The sequence below is a fragment of the Saccopteryx bilineata genome, chromosome 3 (assembly GCF_036850765.1).
Source record: "Saccopteryx bilineata isolate mSacBil1 chromosome 3, mSacBil1_pri_phased_curated, whole genome shotgun sequence".
Lineage (NCBI taxonomy): Eukaryota > Metazoa > Chordata > Mammalia > Chiroptera > Emballonuridae > Saccopteryx > Saccopteryx bilineata.
In genome coordinates, this window is record NC_089492.1 from 47,019,813 (window position 1) to 47,040,270 (window position 20,458).

The window sequence follows — 20,458 nt, forward strand, 5'->3', positions numbered from 1 at the left end:
CCAGAAATAACACAATCAGTAGTGAGCTGCAGACCACAGCAACAATAGATTCAACTAGCCACACAAGCAGCAACCCCAAAGGAAGAGTCCAGCAGGCACCAGACTGCTGAGAATAACTATGACCCATAGAACAGACACTGCACAGTGTCTAATGCATATGATCAAGGTTGACCCTTAAAGCCAGACAGCCTGAAGGGTTAACTCCACCCACAAAAGGACAAACAGCATTCAATATATACATACAACAGGAAGGTAAATATTCCCCTCAAGAAACATTCCTAGAGCAATGAGCTCAGGTGGTCTGGACATAAATACCACTGAGCTTACCTTCCTCATAAAGACACCACAACAAATTCCAAAGTCAGAGCAGAGATACCTAATACACAGACAAAATGGGCAGACAAAGAAATATGACCCAAATGAATTAACAAGGAGAAATCCTCAGAAAAAGAACTAAATGAAATGGAAGTAACCAAACTATAAGATGCAGAGTTTAAAATAATGTTTACTACAAGGTTTAAGGAGCTTAGAGTAAGAACGGATGATCAAAATGAGAACTTAAAGAAATAGTAAGCATTAAAAAGAACATAGAAACCAGAAAAAAGAACCAGTCAGATATGGCAAATACAATATCTGAAATGAAGACCACACTAGAAGGATCAACAAGAGGTTGGATGAAGCAAAGGACTGAATCACTGATTTAGAGGACAAGATAAACTTAATTCCAGAAGCAAGCCAAACAGCAACAAGAAAAGAGGCTCAAGAAGACTGAGGAAACTTTCAAATCTCTGCAACATCATGAAGCAAAGGAACATTCAAATCATATGGGTTCCTGAAGGCGCAGAGAAAAAACAAGGAATAGAAAACTTTTTTGAAGACATATTTAGCTAGAAACTTTCTTAACCAAATGAAGGAAAAAGTCACACAAGTTCAAGAAGCAGACACAATCCAATAAAGATGATCGCAGAGACCTACATCAAAACATCATAATTGAAATGCCAAAGATAAGAGACAAAAAAAGAATACTAAAAGTTGCGAGAGAAAAGCAATTAGTTACCTATAAAGGAGCTCCCATAAGGCTGACATCTGTCTTCTCAAAAAAAACATTTCAGGGCAGAAGGGAGTGGCAAGAAACGTTCAAAGTGATGCAAAACAAGAATCTACAACCAAGACTACTCCATTCAGCAAAGTATCACTTAACACAGGGGTCGGGAACCTTTCTGGCTCAGAGAGCCACGAACGCCACATGTTTTAAAATGTAATTCCATGAGAGACATACAATGACCCATGTATGTTACACATTATCCAATAAAGATTAGGTGTTGTCCCGGAGGACAGCTGTGATTGGCTCTAGCCACCCGCAACCATGAACATGAGTGGTAGGAAATGAATGGATTGTAATACATGAGAATGTTTTATATTTTTAACATTATTTTTTTTATTAAAGATTTGTCTGCAAGCCAGATGCAGCCATCAAAAGAGCCACATCTAGCTTGCAAGCCATAAGTTCCCAACCCCTGACTTAACACATTGTTGACCAGCAATTTTATGTACAAGTTATCTCATGTCACCGGTTATTTTTTTATAATTGAGTATGTGTAAAGCCAGTAGCCGCGGCAACCATCACAGCCACCTGGCCCATGCAAGTTCACATTTGATTCGGACAGACGGTAATGAAATAACAGAGCCAAGAACTAGTGGGTCATTACTTTTAATCTTAGTTTGCACCCAGAAGGAGAGAAATACACACAGTGGGAAAACATTTCCCTTTCCATTCAGGGCTCCCAAAGCCACTGACTTATTCAAATATTCTGAGAATCAAAGGTTTCTACCTCACCAGCCTTATTCACCTTTGTTCCCCATCTCCTTTTCTCTACACAAACTCTGCACAAACTGGCTTCTCCTTCAGCACTCCATCCACCATCTTGGCTGCTTCTTCTATGCAATGTTAATTTCAGGAACTGAGAGAGAGAAAGAGAGAGAGAGCGCCTCTGGTCTACTGCCTCATTTTATAGTATAGAAACAAAAACCTTGAAGCCAATATACAAATAAAGAAGTCTCTGATAAAAAGTCACTTATCTGAGGCATATGGGATTCCTCATAAGAGTGCACCACCCCACATCATGCAACAGTCAAGGGTGTGAGGAAAAGCTTAGTTTTGAAAAGATCTTAGTATTAAAAGGGCGAGAAAGGCTTAATCTTAAAACTAAGCCTTATGCTATAAGGAAGGACCTTGCCTGCTTACAGCCTGTCCCCACACCCAATGCAAACTATAAACAAGCAAACACATATATCATATTTTCAAACGTATTTGACTGACAGTATGAAAGTGAAACAATCTAAATAAACCTCAGTATACTTTATTTATACATAATAAATTTAAATGAAACTTTGTACATATCTGCTACATATTATATTTTATACATATTATATATTTTAGTAATTTTTTTTTGGTGTGGTATACTGTATAGCAATCACCTACATGTAATGGTATGCAATATGTTTTGAAATATATCTAGTCTTGCTGTGCTTCTTTTTGAAACAAACTTTACATGTTCTAGTTGGATTGAACACAACAAAGAAAGATTTTACAGTATCCTTGATATGTATGTTCAAACTGCGAGTGGTTAGAAGATAGTTCAAGTTTATAGATGGCTGGACACTGTGATTGTTTTTGTTTACTGTACCTTTGACTTTCGGTCTCAAACCGAAGAAAAGCAGTCCACATGATAATATAGAACCTTGTGCTGTTTTTTGAACTTCCACCCTCCAGGTGAAGAGTCACAAATACAATAGTCCTATATTACCCTGAGTTTCAAAAATTAAAATAGTTAATGTCAAGTGCAAACATGAGTTAACTCATGAGTGGTCAACAATGTATTAAGGAAAAATACAGACCTTCTTTGACAAAAAAAAAAAAGCCAGGGTGGCTCAAGGAGTTCATTTACAAAAATTCAGGATTTCAAGAAATGATAAAGGGCCTGCTATAAAAAGAGAAAAGTAAAAAGAATTCGAGAGAGGATTGTAAGTTTAAAGAATAAAATAGCAATAAAAAATACATGTCAATAACAACCTTAAATGTAAATGGTTTAAATGCTCCAATTAAAAGACATAGGGTAGCTGAATTGATAAGAAAAACATATATTTGTGCTATCTACAAGAGACTTCCCTCAGAATAAAAGATACATTTAGGCTGAAGGTGAAGGGACGGGGGAAAGTATTCCATGCAAATGGAAACAAAAATGAAACTGTAGTAGCAATACTTATATCTGATAAAATATGTAGTCTTTAAAAGAAAGGCTACAGTAAGAGAAAAAGAAGGACATTACATAATGATAAAGGGAGCTATTCAACAGGAGAATATAACCATTGTAAACATGGTTTACACCTAACTACACAAAGCAGATTTTAATGAACAGAAAGGGAGAGACCAACAGCAATACAATAATAATAAGGGAATTTTACACCCCACTGACATCAAAGGGGTGTTATCAGACAGAAAATCAAGAAAGAAACAGTAGCCTTAAATGACATACTAGATCACCTGGAATTAATTAATATCTTCAGAATATTTTACCCCAAAGCAACAAAAGATACATTTTTTTAAGTGTATGTGGTACATTTTCTAAGATAGATCACATTTTAGGACACAAAACAAATCTTAATAAATCTAAGAAGAGTGAAATCATATCAAGCATTTCTGATCACAATGGCATGAAACTAGAAGACAACTACAATAAAAATAAATAAAAAATATTCAAACACTTAGAGGCTAAATAGCATATTCTTAAATAACGAATGGGTTAACAATGAGATCAAGGAAGAAATAAAAAATTTTCTAGAAACAAATAAAAATGAACATACAACAACACGAAATCTATGGGACACAACTAATGCCCTCCTGAGAAGTAAGTTACAGGCATAATTTAAGCAAGAAAAAGCTAAAATAAATAATCTAAACCTGCAATTAAAAGAAATAGAAAAAGAACAATAAGCAGGGCTCACAGGAAGTAGAAGAAAGAAAATAATAGAGAACAGAGCAGAAATAAATGACATACAGGCTAAAAAACAATACAAAAGATCAATGAAGCCAAGAGCTGGTTCTTTGAAAAGGTAACTGCTAATCCATTGGGTTAACTGCTAATCCAGCCCCATCCACAATCCAGAAACTCCTTCAATGAGGCACTACCCCTGTTTCTTTTTCCCTCCAACCCCTTTTTGATGTGATACTGCTGCATGGAGTCTGGGCCCCAGCTACTAAGGTTAACATCATATTTTCAACATTTATTACTCTGTCAGCCATGACAACTTAATTATACTCTCTGTGACTCAGTTTATCTACAAAAGAGAATCAATAATGGTACCTTTCTTTTTATGGTTCCTGGGTGATTAAATTAACTCATTTCTGTTAAGTGCTTAGAACAATGCCTTGCTCATAATAAGCTTAATAGGCATTTGTTTTTGTTATTGTTATTGCTATTTTTATTATTCTGAAATGATTCATTCAAGGAGAACAAACAGATTATAAGGGATTAAACAAATTGATTCCTGTAGTTTTTAAAATCATTTAAAATTAAATTTCAAATAAGATTTTTTTCACACAAGAGTAAAAAATATTACTGTTTGTGGAAATACAGATTAACTCTCTAGAAGCAAATTTGAAAAGACCTAGTTGAACTTTAAAAAATGTCAATTCTGGCCTGACCTGTGGTGGCGCAGTGGATGAGGCATTGACCTAAAAATGCTGAGGTCGCCAGTTCGAAACCCTGGGCTTGCCTGGTCAAGGCACATATGGGAGCTGATGCTTCCAGCTCCTCCCCCCTGTCTCTCTCTCTCCCTCTCTGTCTCCTCTCTAAAATGAATAAATAAAAAAAAAATTAAAAAAAAAAATGTCAATTCTGGTTCACGTCAGAGTAATGGCAGGGTAAGAAGTGATACCGATAAATCTCCCCCAAAACTCAACAAGATCTTCAACCAGAAACAGAAAAACCTATACTTGGAGCTTCCAGATGCTTCGCAATACACCCGAAGGTATGGTCGAGTGAAAAATTGTCTAAATATATAACCAAACCCCGAAGGAATTAGGGAGTAAGAAATGCTCCGCCTTCCTCACTAACCTAAACAGGGCGGCATTCTCTGGTAACTGTGAATATAGAAACTGAGGCGGGCAAAGGGGGTGAATAGATCCAGGCCGCGGCACAAACGGCCGAACCAGGCTATGGCACGGAGATCAAAGCCGAGGAAAATCTGATCCTGTGGCAACCCGGGCAATACAAGCTAACACTCGCGCCAAACCCAAACAAAGAAAGACAAGCGGGGCAGCCATTTTATCCGATCTCCTGGTCGGTGCGCAGGTAGTGGGCGAGAGATTTCTTCCTAAGACCCGGGAGTGGGTGCCCGTGTTACCCCACAGAGAGGCAGAGTCAGAGGCCTTTCTGTGGGCTGAGAGCAGAATCTCTGGGCAGCCCCAGCACCCTGGGAAAGCCGCACACAAGAGGGAGCGAGAACTAATTCCAACGGTGGAAATTTTCCGTGCTGGTGGGGGTTTCACTAAGAGGGAAACGCGGCCGGCCTCATATCCTGGTCTGCGCGCGCAGATACTGAGTGAGAGATTCCTCCGACTGCTTCGGCAGTGTGCACCCGTGTTATCGCACAGAGGGGCAGAGTCAGGGGCCTTTGTGTGGGCCAAAGCGGAATCTTGGGCTGCCCCAGCACCTTGCAAAAGCCGCGCACAGGGACGGAGTGAGAGCCAATTCCAACACTGCAACTTTTCCATGCAGTTGGGGGTTTCACTCAGAGCATGAGACTGCTGGCCGGATATCCTGGTCTGTGCACGCAGATTCTGAGCGACAGTTTCCTCCAAGAGCCCCGGAAGTGGGCACCCGCCTGTGTTACCAGACAGAGTGGCAGAGCCAGAGGTCTTTGAGTGGGTGGAAAGCCCGCCTGATTATGCTAGCAGCTCTGACTGACTGAGCCTTACCCAGAGCCCTGTGCTGAGTGGAAATAGAGTGGGGAGTTGCCAGCTCTTTGAGCCTCTTACTATCCAGGCAGAGGCAGCAGCAACCCCATAGCTGGATTATCAGGCTACTAATTGAGGAAGGAAAGACTAGGAGAAAGGCTCCAGGAACACGGACTCTCTCACTGTCGGAGCCTATAAATGCTAATGAGCCTCGACTGCCAACGAGACTAAAGCACAATACATGACATTGCCATAGAGACTTATCAACTGCAAACCTCTACCTGAGCGTGCCAAAAAGGCAGAACCCGGGGTACAGAGTCACCGACCAGGAAGAGGGACAGAAAAGAAAAAGCAAGAAGGGGAGATGATGTCAGAGTAATGGCGGGGTAGGAAGCGATACCGATAAATCTCCCCCAAAACTCAACAAGATCTTCAACCAGAAACAGAAAAACCTATACTTGGAGCTTCCAGATGCTTCGCAATACACCCAAAGGTATGATTGAGTGAAAAATTGACTAAATATATAACCAAACACCGAAGGAAATAGGGAGTAAGAAATGCTCCGCCTTCCTCACTAACCTAAACAGGGCGGCTTTCTCTGGTAACTGTGAATATAGAAACTGAGGTGGGCAAAGGGGGTGAATAGATCCAGGCCGCCGCGGCACAAACGGCCGAACCAGGCTGTGGCACGGAGATCCAAGCCGAGGAAAATCTGATCCTGTGGCAACCCGGGCAATACAAGCTAACACTCGCGCCAAACCCAAACAAAGAAATACAAGCGGAGCGGCCATTTTACCCGGTCTCCTGGTCGGTGCGCAGTTAGTGGGAGAGAATTTCTTCCTAGGCCCCGAGAGTGGGTGCCCGTGTTGCCCCACGGAGAGGCAGGGTCAGAGGCCTTTCTGTGGGCCGAGGGCAGAGTCTCTGGGCAGCCCCAGCGCCCTGGGAAAGCTACGCATGGGAGAGAGTGAGAACTAATTCCAACGGTGGAGATTTTCCGTGCTGGAGGGTGTTTCACTCAGAGGGAAACACGGCCGGCCTCATATCCTGGTTTGCGCGCGCAGATAAGGAGTGAGCGATTCCTCCGAGTGCCTCGGCAGTGCGCGCCTGTGTTATCGCACAGAGGGGCAGAGTCAGGGGCCTTTGTGTGGGCCAAAGAGGAATCTTGAGCCGCCCCAGCACCTTGCAAAAGCCGCGCACGGGGACGGAGTGAGACTCAATTCCAACGCTGCAACTTTTCCCTGCGGTTGGGGGTTTCACTCAGAGCGTGAGACTGCTGGCCGGATATCCTGGTCGCAGACAGTGAGTGAGAGTTTCCTCCAAGCGCCCCGGAAGTGGGCGCCCGCTTGTGTTACCGGACAGAGTGGCAGAGCCAGAGGTCTTTGAGTGGGTGGAAAGCCCGCCTGATTATGCTAGCAGCTCTGACTGACTGAGCCTTACCCAGAGCCCTGTGCTGAGTGGAAATAGAGTGGGGAGTTGCCAGCTCTTTGAGCCTCTTACTATCCAGGCAGAGGCAGCAGCAACCCCATAGCTGGATTATCAAGCTACTAGTTGAGGAAGGAAAGACTAGGAGAAAGGCTCCAGGAACACGGACTCTCTCACTGTCAGAGCCTATAAATGCCAATGAGCTTCGACTGCCAACGAGACTAAAGCACAATACATGACATTGCCATAGAGACTTATCAACTGCAAACCTCTACCTGAGCGTGCCAAAGGGGCAGAACCCAGGGTACAGAGTCACCGACCAGGAAGAGGGAGAGAAAAGAAAAGGCAAGAAGATAACCTCTCAAAATCAAGAATAATCTGCAGACTTTATAACCTATCCCATTTTATTATATTTGTTCGTTTGTTTCTCTTATCTTCATTCTTGATACTTTTTTTTCCTCCTCCAATTTGGCCGATTAACTCTCTACCGGTCTTACTCTCTCCTCTCCTTGAACTACACTACCCATAAGTGTTACATCTCCCATTATCTTTTCTCTTCTCTTCCTTTCTCTCTATGAGGGTTGCACTCTAAAACCCTTAACTCTCTCTCTCTCTCTCTCTCCTTTCTTTTTTCTTCTTTTAGTGGTTCCCTCTTTTTTTCTCTCTCTCTCTTTCTTTTCTCCCTCTATATTAGTTTCTTCCTTTCTCCTTTACATCTCCTCTCATTCAAACCTCAATAACAAACAAATTATCTTATCTGGGACTCAAACCTATGTTTGTGGCATTTTGGGGGAGGGTTTACTTCACCTTTTTAACTCACTAGCAGTGCTCCCATCCCTGGCTCTCCATATTATCTAGTTCTTGATCCACTAAATACAATACTAATTTTTTAATTTGTCCCCCCATTTTTCCATTTTCCTCTTATTCCTCTCATCATAACTCTTAGACAACCAGCACCTAAAAGCAAATCATTTTATTCTTGACCCAAATTTTTTCCTTATTTGCTTTTTGAGGGTCCATACGCTCTTTTTTTTTCTTTTTTTTTTTTTTTTTTTTTTATTTTTTTTTTTTTTTTTTTTTTTTTTTTTTTTGCCCCTTTATTACTTTTCCCCAATTCAAACACTCCATCACAGGCATTGTTTGTTATAATTGACAGTCCACCACAAGATTTTCTCAAGAAAGAGGGGAGAGGAGAGGAGAGGAAAAAAGGAGGGGGGGGAATAATTACCTTTTTTAAAAAATTTTTATTTTATTTTATTTTTCTTTATTTGATTATTAATTTTTTTTTAAAAAACAACTCTTCGATTTTTTATTTTTTTTATTTTTTTTAACTTTTTATTCTTTATTAAATCTCATTAATGCTATCAACAAAACCACCCTCAGATGCCATTAAGGAAGAGAAAATCGAATATCATGGATACAAAAGAAAGAGAGGTAACACAGCTAGATGAGGAAAAATCTATAGAGAAAAAATTTAATATATTGGAAACCTTGGAGCTAAATGACAGAGAATTCAAGATAGAAATCCTAAAAATCCTCCGAGATATACAAGAAAACACAGAAAGGCAATTTAGGGAGCTCAGAAAACAACTTAATGAACACAAAGAATATATGTCCAAGGAAATTGAAACTATAAAAACAAATCAAACAGAGATGAAAAACTCAATTCACGAGCTGAAAAATGAAGTAACAAGCTTAGCTAATAGAACAGGTCAGATAAAAGAGAGGATTAGTGAAATAGAAGACAAGCAACTTGAGGCACAACAGAGAGAAGAAGAAAGAGACTCAAAAATTAAAAAAAAAATGAGATAGCCCTACAAGAATTATCTGACTCCATCAAAAAGAATAACATAAGAATAATAGGTATATCAGAGGGAGAAGAGAGAGAAAATGGAATGGAGAACATACTCAAACAAATAATAGATGAGAACTTCCCAAGCCTGTGGAAAGAACTAAAGCCTCAAGTTCAAGAAGCAAACAGAACTCCAAGTTTTCTTAACCCCAACAAACCTACTCCAAGGCATATCATAATGAAATTGACACAAACCAACAGCAAAGAAAAAATTCTCAAGGCAGCCAGAGAAAAGAAGAATACAACATATAAAGGAAGGCCCATTAGATTATCATCAGATTTCTCAGCAGAAACTCTACAAGCTAGAAGAGAGTGGACCCCAATATTTAAAGTCCTGAAAAAGAGGAACTTTCAGCCACGAATACTATACCCATCAAAGCTATCCTTCAAATATGAAGGAGAAATAAAAACATTCACAGATACAGAAAAGATGAGGGAATTTATCATCAGAAAACCCCCACTCCAGGAATTACTAAAGGGGGTTCTCCAATCAGATACAAAGAACAAAAAAAAAAACAGAGCCACAAGTAAAAGCTCCAAGAAGAACACAATAAAACCAAATTTAAACTGTGACAACAACAAAAAGAAAGAGGGGGAGAAGATGGAGATTAACAGTAGCAAAGGACGATGGAGTGCAAAAGTACTCACAAAATAGTTCGCTACAATGAACAGGGTAGGGACCCTTTTCATTACTCAAAGGTAACCACCATTGAAAAAACCACCACAGAAGCACATGAGATAAAAAAGATAGCAACAGAGGAAAGATGTATGGAATACAACCAAATAAAAACAAAAGATAGAAAAACGAAAGAGAAGGATCAAACAAGACACAAAACTAACAGAAAGCAAGATATAAAATGGCAATAGGGAACTCACAAGTATCAATAATTACACTAAACGTAAATGGATTAAACTCACCAATAAAAAGGCACAGAGTAGCAGAATGGATTAAAAAAGAAAATCCAACTGTATGCTGCCTACAGGAAAATCATCTAAGTAACAAGGATAAAAACAAATTCAAAGTGAAAGGCTGGAAAACAATACTCCAAGCAAATGATATCCAAAAAAAAGCAGGTGTAGCAATACTCATATCGGATAATGCTGACTACAAGACAGCAAAAGTACTCAGAGACAAAAATGGCCATTTCATAACGGCTAAGGGGACACTGAATCCAGAAGACATAACAATTCTTAATATATATGCACCAAACCAAGGAGCACCAAAATATATAAGACAGCTACTTATTGATCTTAAAACAAAAACTGACAAAAATACAATCATACTTGGAGACCTCAATACACCGCTGACGGCTCTAGATCGGTCATCCAAACAGAGAATCAACAAAGACATAGTGGCCTTAAACAAAACACTAGAGCACTTGGATATGATAGACATCTACAGGACATTTCATTCCAAAGTGACTGAGTATACATTTTTCTTCAATGTACATGGAACATTCTCAAGAATTGACCATATGTTGGGCCACAAAAACAACATCAGCAAATTCAGAAAAATTGAAGTTGTACCAAGCATATTTTCTGATCATAAAGCCTTGAAACTAGAATTCAACTGCAAAAAAGAGGAAAAACATCCCACAAAAATGTGAAAACTAAACAACATACTTTTAAAAAATGAATGGGTCAAAGAAGAAATAAGTGCAGAGATCAAAAGATATATACAGACTAATGAAAATGACAATACGACATATCAGAATCTATGGGATGCAGCAAAAGCAGTGATAAGAGGGAAGTTCATATCGCTTCAGGCACATATGAACAAACAAGAGAGAGCCCAAGTGAACCACTTAACTTCACACCTTAAGGAACTAGAAAAAGAAGAACAAAGACAACCCAAAACCAGCTGAAGAAAGGAGATAATAAAAATCAGAGCAGAAATAAATGAATTAGAGAACAGAAAAACTATAGAAAAAATTAATAGAACAAGGAGCTGGTTCTTTAAAAAGATCAACAAAATTGACAAACCCTTGGCAAGACTTACCAAGGAAAAAAGAGAAAGAACTCATATAAACAAAATCCAAAATGAAAGAGGAGAAATCACCACGGACACCGTAGATATACAAAGAATTATTGTAGAATACTATGAAAAACTTTATGCCACTAAATTCAACAACCTAGAAGAAATGGATAAATTCCTAGAACAATACAACCTTCCTAGACTGAGTCAAGAAGAAGCAGAAAGCCTAAACAGACCTATCAGTAGAGAAGAAATAGAAAAAACCATTAAAAACCTCCCCAAAAAGAAAAGTCCAGGCCCTGACGGCTATACCAGCGAATTTTATCAAACATTCAAAGAAGACTTGGTTCCTATTCTACTCAAAGTCTTCCAAAAAATTGAAGAAGAAGCAATACTTCCAAACACATTTTATGAGGCCAACATAACCCTCATACCAAAACCAGGCAAGGATGGCACAAAAAAAGAAAACTACAGACCAATATCTCTAATGAATACAGATGCTAAAATACTAAACAAAATACTAGCAAATCGAATACAACAACATATTAAAAAATAATACATCATGATCAAGTGGGATTCATCCCAGAATCTCAAGGATTGTTCAACATACGTAAAACGGTTAACGTAATACACCATATCAACAAAACAAAGAACAAAAACCACATGATCTTATCAATAGAGGCAGAAAAGGCTTTCAATAAAATACAACACAATTTTATGTTTAAGACTCTCAACAAAATGGGTATAGAAGGAAAATATCTCAACATGATAAAGGCCATATATATGATAAACCATCAGCTAACATCATTTTAAATGGCACTAAACTGAAGGCTTTTCCCCATAAATCAGGAACAAGACAGGGCTGTCCACTCTCTCCACTCTTATTTAATGTGGTACTAGAGGTTCTAGCCAGAGCAATCAGACAAGACAAAGAAATAAAAGGCATCCATATCGGAAAAGAAGAAGTAAAGGTATCACTTTTTGCAGATGATATGATCCTATACATCGAAAACCCCAAAGAATCCACAAAAAGACTACTAGAAACAATAAGCCAATACAGTAAGGTCGCAGGATACAAAATTAACATACAGAAGTCAATAGCCTTTCTATATGCCAACAATGAAACAATTGAGAACGAACTCAAAAGAATAATCCCCTTCACGATTGCAACAAAACAAAATAAAATACTTAGGAATAAACATAACAAAGAATGTAAAGGACTTATATAATGAAAACTATAAACCATTGTTAAGGGAAATCAAAAAAGATATAATGAGATGGAAGAATATACCTTGTTCTTGGCTAGGAAGAATAAATATAATCAAGATGGCTATATTACCCAAAGCAATATACAAGTTTAATGCAATTCCCATCAAACTTCCAATGACGTTTTTTAAAGAAATAGAGCAAAAAATCATCAGATTTATATGGAACTATAAAAAACCCCGAATAGCCAAAGCAATCCTAAAGAAAAAGAATGAAGCTGGGGGCATTACAATACCTGACTTCAAACTCTATTATAGGGCCACGACAATCAAAACAGCATGGTATTGGCAGAAAAATAGACACTCAGACCAATGGAACAGAATAGAAAGTCCAGAAATAAAACCACATATATATAGTCAAATAATTTTTGATAAAGGGGCCAACAACACACAATGGAGAAAAGAAAGCCTCTCCAATAAATGGTGCTGGGAAAACTGGAAAGCCACATGCAAAAGAATGAAACTGGACTACAGTCTCTGCCCCTGTACAAATATTAACTCAAAATGGATCAAAGATCTAAACATAAGACCTGAAACAATTAAGTACATAGAAGAAGACATAGGTACTCAACTCATGGACCTGGGTTTTAAAGAGCATTTTATGAATTTGACTCCACAGGCAAGAGAAGTGAAGGCAAAAACTAATGAATGGGACTACATCAGACTAAGAAGTTTTTCTCAGCAAGAGAAACTGATAACAAAATAAACAGAAAGCCAACTAAATGGGAAATGATATTTTCAAACAACAGCTTAGATAAGGGCCTAATATCCAAAATATACAAAGAACTCATAAAACTCAACAACAAACAAACAAACAATCCAATAAAAAAATGGGAAGAGGATATGAACAGACACTTCTCCCAGGAAGAAATACAAATGGCCAACTGATATATGAAAAGATGCTCATCTTCTTTAGCTATTAGCGAAATGCAAATCAAAACGGCAATGAGATACCACCTCACACCTGTTCGATTAGCCATTATTAGCAAGACAGGTAATAGCAAATGTTGGAGAGGCTGTGGAGAAAAAGGAATCCTCATACACTGTTGGTGGGAATGTAAAGTAGTACAACCATTATGGAAGAAAGTATAGTGGTTCCTCAAAAAACTGAAAATGGAACTACCTTATGACCCAGCAATCCCTCTACTGGGTATATACCCCAAAAACTCAGAAACATTGATACGTAAAGACACATGCAGCCCCATGTTTATTGCAGCATTGTTCACAGTGGCCAGGACATGGAAACAACCAAAAAGCCCGTCAATAGATGACTGGATAAAGAAGATGTGGCACATATACACTATGGAATACTACTCAGCCATAAGAAATGATGACATCAGAACATGTACAGCAAAATGGTGGGATCTTGATAACATGATACGAAGCGAAATAAGTAAATCAGAAAAAACCAGGAACTGCATTATTCCATACGTAGGTGGGACATAAAAGTGAAACTAAGAGACATTGATAAGAGTGTGGTGGTTATGGGGGGGAGGGGGGAATGGGGAGGGAAAGGGGGAGGGGGGGCACAAAGAAAACAAGATAGAAGGTGACAGAGGACAATCTGACTTTGGGTGATGGGTATGCAACATAATTGAACGACAAGATAACCTGGACTTGTTATCTTTGAATATATGTATCCTGATTTATTGATGTCACCCCATTAAAAAAATAAAATTATTAAAAAAAATGTCAATTCTTTGACCAAGCAATTTCACTCAAAGGGATACTATGGACATAAGAAATTTACTATAAGTCTGACCTCATTGTAGCCTTAGCTATAAAAGCCTCAAAGCCGAAAATTGTTAATAATTAAAACAGCCAAAAGGAGGAAAGTAGTTAAAATTATTGTGGTGTAATATATCAGAATACTGTGCATTCATCAAAAAAATAAAATATAAATTTATTTTTTATTGATTAAAAAGTTATTCACAGGACTGTAAAGGAATAAACAAGTCTCTAAATATACTATAAACAAGTCTTTAAATATACTCTAACTAAACATGCTGCTTCATATGAAGTGATAAAATATCACCTAATATTTTGAGCACTATAGTATGTGGAGTTTAAACTTATCTTTAATTAAAAATAAATACTTCTGGATGCTTGGAAAATACTAGCAAAATAAATGTCAGAGAGAACAGTGGCAATACCTCTGCGTACTGCATTTCTATGTATTTTTAGCGACTTTTCCTTTTTTATTTCTCTAAATGAGCTTGTATTCCTTTTATAATATTCTTTTAATCAGTATGGCATTGAAACTAATTTTAATGTTCTTTGTTGGCCATCTGCAATTTCTAATTCTGTATTAGACATATAAAACCTATGCAACAAAGGAACACGTTATTTACAAAAAAACAAACAAAAAACTAAACCATTCAACAAGATTGGTTGTTTCCTGAACCCACAAAATTCAAATCCAACACAATTCTTAAAAAATCTTAATCCTGCATGTTCACTTATAGACTTAAAAGAACCTGAGAAGTTCAAATTTATGATGGTGACATACTCAAATAGAAGAGAATCTGCAACATTTAACTCATCCAACACCAAAGAACACACAAAGAGAATTCTCAAATATGCTTTCCTACTCCTTCTGGAGGTAGAGGCCATGGATCCATCCTCAGCACCTGGGCCAACTTTGCTCCAATGGAGCCTTGGCTGCGGGAGGGGAAGAGAGAGACAGAGAGGAAGGAGAGGGGGAGGGGTGGAGAGGGGGAGTGGTGGAGAAACAGATGAGTGCTTCTCAATATCACCAACTTATTGACTAGAGTGAACATGATTTCTAGATCATATTCTTTCATCCATTTGGAATGGGGTCAAGTGAAAAGGTGATGAGAGAGGCAAAGGTCTTATTATTTTCTACATTCCTAGATAATAATGAAAAACTACTTGGAAAGCAAAAGTTAAAACAAATTCCTCTGTTCTCTTTTCATGCAACAAAATGTTTCCATTTCTCTGAAATTACTCACTTGGGAAATCATATATGATGACATCAGATTATATAAGACAACCAGAGAGATTCTGTCTAGAATTCATTTGCCAAAAGACTAGGACAGTGGTTCTCAAATGTTTTGAAGTAGGGGCACACTTAAAATCCTACAAATAATTGTAGGCACACTATATACAAATTTCTGAGAAATATGTTATAATAATTAAGTCAAATATTTAAAATATATATATAAAGTCTAAGCATGCTTTTATGGTAATTAAACAAAATAAATACTACAAAATTAAATTTACTGACATTAAAAAACATTTTTATGTTACTTTTTTTTTTTGTATTTTCTGAAGTTGGAAACGGGGAGGCAGTCAGACAGACTCCCGCATGCGCCTGACTGGGATCCACCCAGCATGCCCACCAGATGCTCTGCCCATCTGGGGCGTTGCTCTGTTGCAACCAGAGCCATTCTAGCACCTGAGGTAGAGGCCATGGATCCATCCTCAGCACCTGGGCCAACTTTGCTCCAATGGAGCCTTGGCTGCGGGAGGGGAAGAGAGAGACAGAGAGGAAGGAGAGGGGGAGGGGTGGAGAGGGGGAGTGGTGGAGAAACAGATGAGTGCTTCTCCTGTGTGCCCTGGCCGGGAATCGAACCTGGGACTCCTGCATGCCAGGCCGACACTCTATCACTGAGCCAACTGGCCAGGGCCTTATGTTACATTTTTTGAGTTATGCTTTTTAGAGTTCGTGAAGAAAAGGGGTTAAAAGTTTTTTAAATGGCAAAAAATTCTTTTTATATATATAGATACATTCTTAGTAAAATTTAGTAAATTCGGCAGGTCCTGGCATGGATGTGTTAAGATTTTTCATTCTTGTGTTTATGAGAAACATAAGCCTGATGTGTCCTAGCGATTTCTTCAATGTTTGGGCATATATTTGAAAGGCAAACTCTTATTTCCTCATCAATACATTGAAGAATCTCTCTCTTTTTACTCTTAATTGTGTTGAGTGCAGAAAACCCCTACCATACAGATCATCTTAACTTTACACCAAACAAAGGATAGAAGAAACTTGCCTCCAGTCTTTCTGGGGAACATGGGAGGTGGTGTAAACAATCCAGCACCACAGCTTAACAGCCTTTTGCTACCTAATCAGGCCAGTGAGGTGGGGGGTTGGGCAGACTGTCAACTTATAGCCAGTTCCCTATACTTCTGTCCCCCAAAATTCTAAACTCCAAAAACCCTGTTGGTCTTTTGGTCCCAAACAGGCACATATTTCTCTGGAATACCATAGGGCACACCTGGAATTTTCTAGGGCGCACCAGTGTGCTCTGGTGCACATTTTGAGAACCACTGGACTAGGGTGACATTAATCATTTGCTGATTTAGATGGAATGTTTTTAAAAAAAATTCTTTAAAACTTAAATCAGGGCTTTAGTTTGGAGACCTGTGAGAATCATATAAGGCTCTACCTGTAGACTCCAGATGTCTTCCTGTTTCACAGCAGTAACAGGCTGCTTCAGGAATAGTGGGTTTCCCTCACAGTAGAATTCCCTCAGCTTCAGATGTTGAAACTTTCAAAACAAAATAAAAAACTTAATTTCATGACAAAATAACAAACTTCACTCCTGAGGCTACATCTGCAAACAAAATTAGATTAAAAGTGCTTTATTTAGTAATTATATTCCACATTACTTTTTTAACAGCTGGAAATTTTTAACTACACAGTCCAGGTGTTAGAAGCATAAGAATCTTCACGCTGTCATGAATGGCATCACTCATGACCTTAGAGGTCACTGGTAATATCCCTTATATTATACAGCTGAAAAAATGTTTTCAAGATAATAAAATTTATTAATAATAGAATAAGGGTTAATTAATCAAAAGCTGAAAACATTTTGCAAGTAATATTTGCTAGAAAACCAAGTCTAATAAAAAATAACATTCTAATATACAGCAAAATCCAAGTCTTAAAGACTGTATTATAAATTTTACATTCAATGTGGAAGAGAATCATCAACATGTTCTCATTGTAACCTCTTGTGCACAGTGAGAATTTTTCAAAAGGAAAATATAATTCACAGAATATTCACTCTTCTATGAAGAAAAGCTAACCTCAACTAGAGTCTACAATTTGAGTAGAAAAATTAAAAATTATCTTACATTAATATTATGCCTTGACTCATTTAGGGAACTACTTTTCTAAGCCTTAGTTTTATCTGAAAAAATGATGAAAAAAAGACCTATCTTCAGGTAAAACAGTTCTCTAGAAATTTAAAAAAAAAAAAGTCTTCATTTGTGGCATATTCTGATTTCATGGTATAAATACACTTACACTGGTTGATTCCAGTCACTGAACACAGAATTGAAAAGAAACATGGAAAATCAAATCTTGTGTGCCAGGATAACCTGGCTTTTATACCACCATAACTCACATCTTTAATTTATTTTATTTTTAATAGAAAATTAAATTTAACGAGGTGACATTGATAAATAAGAGTACATAGGTTTCAGGTAAACATTTCTATAGCATTTCAACTGTTGATGGTGTGGTGTACCCATTGCCCCAAATCAACTTGTCCCTCTTTGTTCCTTGTCAATCGACTACTCCAAAATCCCTTCCCCCTGGTAACCACTTCACTTTTATCTATGCCCATGGGTCTGTTTTATATCACTTATGTATGAAATCATATAGTTCTTAGATTTTACTGATTTATTTATTTCACTCAATATAATGTTCTCAAGGTCCATCCACATTGTCATAAATGGCAATTTATCAGCATTTCTTGTGGCTGAGTAGTATTCCATTGTATGTATGTACTACCCCTTCTTTATCCAATCCTCCATTAAAGGACAATTTGATTGTTTCTATGTCTTGGCCACTGTGAATAATGCTGCAATGAACATGAGGGTGTATGTGTCTTTACATACCAGTTTTCAAGTTTTTGGGTAGATCCCAGTAGAGGGATTGCTGGGTTATATGGTAGTTATATTATTAGTTTTTTGAGAAATCTCCATACTTTCTTGCATAATAGCTGTACCAGTTTACATTCCCACCAGCAGTGAATGAGGGTTCCTTTTTCTACACAGCCTCTCCATCTCTTGTTGATAATAGCCAATCTAACATGTGTGAGGTAGTAGTATCTCATTGTAGTTTTAATTTGCAGTCCTCAAATAGCCAGTAAAGATGAGCATCTTTTCATGTATGTTTGCCATTTGTTCAGCCTTTGGGAGAAGTGTCTGTTCAGGTGCTCTCCCCATTTTTTAATTGAATTGTTTGAATATTTGTTGCTGAGCTTTGTCTGTTCTTTATATATTTTGGATATTAACACCTTATTGGAGCTGTTATTTGCAAATATCATCTCCCATTTAGTTGGTTGCCTATTTGTTTTGTTGTCGGTTTCTTTTGCTATGCCAAAGCTTTTTAGTTTGATATTGTCCCATTCATTTATTTTTGTTTTATTACTTTGCCTTTGGAGTCAAATTCATAAATTGCTCTCTATGGTCAAGTTCCATAACTTTAGTACAGGTTTTCTTCTATGTATTTATTGTTTTAGATCTGTGATCCATTTTGAATAATTTTTTGTGCATGGGGAGATATGTGGTCCAGTTTCATTCTTTTGCATGTGACTTTCCAATTTTACCAGCAACGTTTATTGAAGAGGCTCCATTGTGTGTGTTTGTGTCCTTTGTCAAAGATTATTTGTCCATATACATGTGGCTTTATTTCTGGGTCCTTGATTCTGCTCCACTGGTCTTTCTGACTGTTTTTCTTCAAGTACCATGCTGTTTTGATTATCATAGCTCTATAATATAATTTTAAGTCATTCTTTTTCCTAAGGATAGCTTTGGCTATTCAGGGCTTTTTTGGTTCTATACAAACCTGGTAATTTTTTGTTCTATTCCTTTAAAAAAAATGACATTAGGATTTTGATGGGGATTGCGTAAAATTTGTATATCGCTTTGAGTAATATGGCCATTTTAACTATGTTGATTCTTTCAATCCATGAACATGCAATATTATTCCATTTCATTGTCTTTTTCTATTTCTTTCAATGTTTTCTAGATTTCAGTATATAGGGCCTTCACATCTTTTAAGTTTATTGCTAGGTATTTTGTTGTTGTTGTTGCAATTATGAAAGAAATTGTTTTTTTATTCATTTTCTGAAATTTCATCATTGGCATATAGGAAAGCAATACACTGTTGTATATTACTTTTGTATTCTGAGACTGTACTGTAATGGTTTATTGTTTCTAAGAGTTTTGGTGGAGTCTTTGGAATTTTCTATACACAGGATTATGTCATCTGCAAAAAGTAATACCTTTACTTCTTGTTTCCCAATAAGGATAGCTTTTATTTCTTTCTCTTGCCTGATTGTTCTGGCTAAACTTCCAGAACTATGTTGAATGAGAATGGAGAGAGTGGACAGCCTTGTCTTCTTCCTGATTTTAGAGGAAAAGCCTTCATTATTTTTTTCACCATTTAGTATGATATCCACTGATAGTTTGTTTATATATTGCATTTATTATCTTGAGGTGCTTTCCTTCCATACCCATTTTATTGACTGTTTAAAGCATAAGTAAATGTTGTATCTTATTGAATGGCTTTTCTGCATTTATTGATAGGACCATATAATTTTTATTCTTTGTTTGAACCATCTTTGTCCTCCTGGAATGAATGCCACTTGATCATGATATATTATTTTTTAATGTGTTCTTGTATTCTATTTGCTAATATTTTCTTTAAAATTTTTGCATTTCTTTCATTAGAGATATTGATCTGTTATCTTGTGTGTGTGTGTTGCCCTTTCCAGATTTTGATATCAACGTTATGTTGGTCTCATAAAATGTGTCAGGAAGTGTTGCTTCTTCTTCTTTTTTGGGGGAAGACTTTGAGAATAATAGCAACTAAATCTTCTTTGTTTCATAGAATTCACTCATGTAGTCACCTGTTCCCAGACTTTTATTTTGGAGGAGGCTTTTGATAATTGTTTTTATTTCCTCCCTGCTTATAGGTCTATTTAGGCCTTCAACTTCTTTGTGAC

At 37.5% G+C, this 20,458-nt stretch overlaps 1 protein-coding gene across 1 annotated transcript in view; it reads right to left on the reverse strand.

The window, feature by feature from the left end:
• LRRC69 (leucine rich repeat containing 69) overlaps positions 1-20,458 on the reverse strand; it is a 143,740-nt gene that overhangs the window by 60,317 nt on the left and 62,965 nt on the right. The window contains exon 7 of the mRNA XM_066266088.1: positions 16,886-16,987. Coding sequence (XP_066122185.1) covers positions 16,886-16,987 — 102 coding nt within the window. The remainder of the gene's footprint in view (positions 1-16,885; positions 16,988-20,458) is intronic.